At 39.9% G+C, this 4,849-nt stretch overlaps 1 protein-coding gene across 1 annotated transcript; it reads left to right on the top strand.

Annotated features, from left to right (window-relative positions):
- The first annotated feature begins 507 nt into the window (after nucleotides 1–507).
- On the top strand, nucleotides 508–4,118 carry LOC103470225 (glial cell line-derived neurotrophic factor-like). Its single transcript, XM_008418493.3, has 2 exons — nucleotides 508–1,178; nucleotides 3,006–4,118. The coding sequence occupies exons 1-2, from the start codon at nucleotides 989–991 to the stop codon at nucleotides 3,560–3,562; spliced, it is 747 nt and encodes a 248-aa protein (XP_008416715.1). The 5' UTR covers nucleotides 508–988; the 3' UTR covers nucleotides 3,563–4,118.
- Nucleotides 4,119–4,849: the final 731 nt, after the last annotated feature.

Here is a 4,849-nt window from a genome sequence, read left to right on the forward strand (position 1 = left end):
GCTACATTTGGGTACAATTGCTTGAGGACATCTACATCACTTCACAAACTTAAATGAACAATTTACAGACAATTAATATCGTGTATCACCAGATTTTCCATGAGAAACAAAGATGGAAACGGACACAGACAGCAACATCAAGTATATCTGTTTTTATTTCTTATTTTTACAACTTTACTTAATAATTGTGCCTAGATGTCATTCAAATACATTGATGTTATAATCCCGAAGTCTTTCAACTATTCACTTTATTTTGTGCATCGATAATCTCACATCTTAAAAAAAGGTCTAAAATATTGCAGCCTTAAGGTTTGCTTTGTTTTTTAAATAGATACAAAAAATCTAGACAGTCATTAATTAACAGGGATTATGAATCTTGGCGCGTCGTCTGGAAAACTGCGTGAATCAGACCACGCTACTAAATCTAACCTCTTCTGTTTTTACTGGCTTATCACAAACAACGTTTGAACACATGCGCCAAAATCTGGAGAGTCGGGACGGGAAATCCGGTGGAAAGTGTGAAACCTCGCTCTCCCTTTCGGCCATCTGAATACACACACCGAAACTTTCTCAAAACATAACTCCACAACCAGAACCCGTTCTGGATCCCAAGGTCAGCCTTGGATGTGCGCGCCAGCCCTCCGGGCAGTCTGCGTGGGGAGGAGGAAACAGACACAGAGCGGACGAAGGACCGCTAGACGTCAGCACCTCTCCACATCTCCTCTGCCTCTGCTCGGTCTGGATCGATGTTCAATGGGATGGACTGAAATCAGCTGGAGCTCTCTGAAAAAGATCCGCCTGCTCAATGCAAACCTCTGCCCAGCGTGTTTTTCTAATTTGTGTGGCAGACAAGTTCAGAAGAAACTTGGTGTTCCGGATACACCAGTCCCTTCTTCTGCATTACTTTTTTTTTTCTTTTTTTTTTTAATCGATTGATACCATTTGAGTGCGTATCGCGCCATGTCCTTCAGTCGGACTGAGGTGGACCATGAAGTTATGGGATAGCCTGACCACTTGTTTGATTCTGCTGAGTGCAGTGAGGTCCAGCTCGCTGCTCCGAAGCCGACAGCAGCCGGAGAGTCCCCTGGAGGCTCCGCCGGTTCAGATCCGTCTGTCCCTTCTCTCCCCGGACATGCGCCCTGCAGAGACAGCAGGCGAACTGGACACTGGAGACAGATGTAAGAGCTGAAAATTGAACAAAAACTGTTTGTTGAAATATTAAATACGATCAGTGTTTCTACAAACAATGTTCATAATTCTAATTGTCCCTTAACTCATAAAGATCTACATTATAAGCAGGGTATTAAAAACATTGAAAGTAATTATTCATGCTGCAACTTTAAAAACATAACCATTCACACTTTACTAAGTTTTATTAAAAATGGATTTGTTCACTGAATTTAATTCCCATCAGGTGTATTCCAACAAACAACAGGATTAACCTGTTTTTATGCTTTATGCATGCTTTTTTTTTACATTAATGTCCTGAATTATCTTGTTAGAAAATGTTCTCAGGTTAGAAATACATGACAAAAACTAATTTGGTCAAAATCAAAAAAACATGAACTGTAATTATGACAAAACTCGCTGCCCCTTTTGCACTGTGAATTAATTAAGAAATATAGCTCTAACAAATGGATGAATTGAAGTGACATTTTTTAAGTTTGAACTCTGCAAGAGGAAAACGTTCCCTGCAGTAGACTGTGGACCATACTTGTGAAGGTCAGTAGGCTAAAAGGCTTTCTGAAAGGAATGAGATCTTGGATCAAGTCCAGACTCTTAAGGCTTCCTTTTTGCAGTTCTATTTAAAACTGGCATATGTGTGGTTGCTTATTTAATGTTTTTAAGTCTTTGATCATTAAAAAATATATCCACTTTAAACATTTTAAATGAAGTAATCACTTTAATTTGTGTTCTCGAATCTCACTTTTAAATTATAGTCACATATTGCCCGCTGAAGATGTGTGATCTCAAAGACTTGTGAAACGAACGAAAGAGTGTTATGTCTTTAAATAATTTCACACTTGTAGAGCCCAAAGCATTGTACATGCAGCAGATATTCAGAGGAACATTTTATGCTTTATTATGTTTAGTTTTTAATGTGTTTTGGTCAATTCAATCCCTAAAATACATAGTTACTCTATGTCTCTCCAAACAATCACTGACAAGATACACTGCAGGGTCTATTCTCTAATCCATCAAAGGGTCAAGACAGAGACAATACCAGAAACACAAACACTCAGACCCAAATATATTTCTAGAATCACCAGTCGCATGTTTCGGATTGCATGAGAAAACCAAAGACCCCAGAGAAAACCATGGTATTTACAGGAAAACGTGAGAAGTGCGTCAAGAAAAGTCCACAAAGATGGGAACCAGAATCATTCTTTAGGCCATCACAGCATTGATTCTTTATCAAGGTTCTTTATCATTTGACTCATAGTTGTTTTGAAGAACATCACAAACTCTAAAATCAACAAGCTAACAGAAAAAGTCCACAGAGTTTGGTAAGGCGTGGGGTGGTAAGAAGAGGGAATCCTTGGAGGCTAAACAGCAAGGAGTGGACAGACGATCTGGCAACCGCTGAAGGACACTGATGGGACTAAAAGAGAAAAATGACAAAATGAGAAGGAAAAAGCAGCCTTTCTTGGAAAGTCCACTGTGAACACAAGAACCCATTGAAAAAATGTAAATGAAAGCAAATGAAATGAAAGATGCAAAACCATAAAATGAAATAAAAATAAATAAATAATAATAATACAGTCTTTTCCTGGTTGACATATTTTCACTACGGCACATTTCAATTCAAAGCTGTCTTGTTGATAGTCATGAATAGATTCTATTTGTAAAGTAAATTAATCTCTTGGAGTTTAATTCATTGGCTGAATAAAAAAAACAAAAAACCCAGAAAAACACAACATATAGTTTTAATAACTAACTAGAGGCGAGTTCTGTGAAGCATCAGGCATGTTGGTGATTCTGACACTTTTGGTAATCTGTTTCAGACACCATGGAGGAGCTCATCCAGAGTAACGAAAACATTGTGGACTTTATCAAAATAGTGGTCAGCAGAGTCCGTCGCTCCTCTCCAGAGCCTTCATACACCTCCACCTCCTTTTCTTCCCACGTCAGCGAAAACTGGATCAGGACTCGTCACAGAAGGGAGAGAAAGCAGGGAGCGAGGCTGACGAAGGGCAAAGAGAGGAAAAGAGAAAATATAGGAGAAGAAACGAGCAGGAAGAGTGGAAGACGAGGCGGTGGACGAGGACAGGGCTGCATGCTCAGACAGATTCACCTGAACGTGACGGACCTGGGCCTGGGCTACAGCTCCAGTGAGGAGATGATATTCCGGTACTGCTCTGGACCCTGCAGAAAGTCAGAAACCAACTACGACAAAATCCTCTTTAACCTGGTAAACAAGAGGAGGCTCACCGCCAAAGACACGCCCCTGCAGGCCTGCTGTCGGCCGATCGCGTTCGACGATGATCTGTCATTTCTGGACGACAACCTTATTTACCACACTGTGAGGAAACACTCCGCCAGGAAATGTGGATGTGTGTAGAAACATCTGGTTGCTGAAATTGCTTTATTGGGAACGAGATGTTTAGTGGTGTTTTTCTTTACTTTTTAATGTGAAAGCTGTTCTGTAGTGTGGTTATGAAGGAATTCCTGCAAGTGGCGGACTTCAGGGGTTCTATTCAACGAGTCATTTCTACTTTATTTCTCCTTATAGTTTTTAATATTTATCCTTAAAGAAAGAACTGCCTTCCAATTATACCCTATGGAATATGTTAGTCACATATGAGATTTAATTTATGAGATGGGAAATCTTTTAACTTATTGATATTTATTACACTTTTATAGAGGAATAAATGTTATTTATTGCTCTGAAGGAATTTCAGACCGTGATAAAAGTAAAAGCATTCGTGTTTAAGGTTTGTTCTAGATGTCCTGCAATGTCATGGATGCAGCTTTACACGTTACATCATCCGCATATCAGTCTGTCATAGATAAGTAGGAGGCACAATCATCACGTTGAAACAACACAGAAATGTTTTTTTTTATTTACTTTGACATGTTAGGCAATAAAGTAAAGACACAATGTTTTATTAAAACAAAGAAGTCTGAATTTTGTTGAATAGGGGTTTGTAAATTGTTGTTTCAAAACAAAAACATAGTCTTACACATCTGTCTTATTAAAAGAGAAGCATAGGTCTACCATTGCTTGGGTCTGAAATAAGAGAGTAGAAATAAAAAGATTACATCTGAGTTACAAAATGACACTTTTAGAAATAAGCATCTTTCAATGTAAAACTTATCAATCTAATATTTACTGTGTAAAACAGGATAAACCATCCATTCATTTTCTTTACACCCTTGTCCTTAGTGGGATCGGGAGGGTTGCTGGTGCCCATCTCCAGCTTCGTTCCAGGCGAGAGGCGGGGTCACCCTGGACAGGTCGCCAGTCTGTTGCAGGGCAACACAGAGACACACAGGACAAACAACCATGCACACACACTCACACCTAGGGGCAATTTAGAGAGACCAATTAACCTGACAGTCCCATGTTTTTGGGAGGAAGCCGGAGTACCCATAGAGAACCCAACATGCACAGGGAGAACATACAAACTCCATGCAGAAAGACCGGGGCTGGGAATCAAATGCAGAACTTCCTTGCTGCAAGGCAACAGCTCTACCAACTGTGCCACTGTGCAGCCCAGGGTAAACTAGACATATTAAATTCCTGAAGCAATTCAAAAGGGGCCTGCCTAACATGTGCCCGTCTATTTGGACCCAGCATTCTGATGCTTAACCAGTAACACATCCGTGTAAGTCATACTTAGCCTTG

This window comes from Poecilia reticulata, chromosome 9, assembly GCF_904066995.2.
Source record: "Poecilia reticulata chromosome 9, P_reticulata-male-v2, whole genome shotgun sequence".
NCBI lineage: Eukaryota > Metazoa > Chordata > Actinopteri > Cyprinodontiformes > Poeciliidae > Poecilia > Poecilia reticulata.

Coding starts and splice junctions, on each gene's coding strand:
- LOC103470225 (XM_008418493.3), top strand. CDS start 989: ATGAAGTTATGGGATAGCCTGACCACTTGTTTGATTCTGCTGAGTGCA. Junction 1,179..3,005: donor ACTGGACACTGGAGACAGAT/GTAAGAGCTGAA, acceptor AATCTGTTTCAG/ACACCATGGAGGAGCTCATC.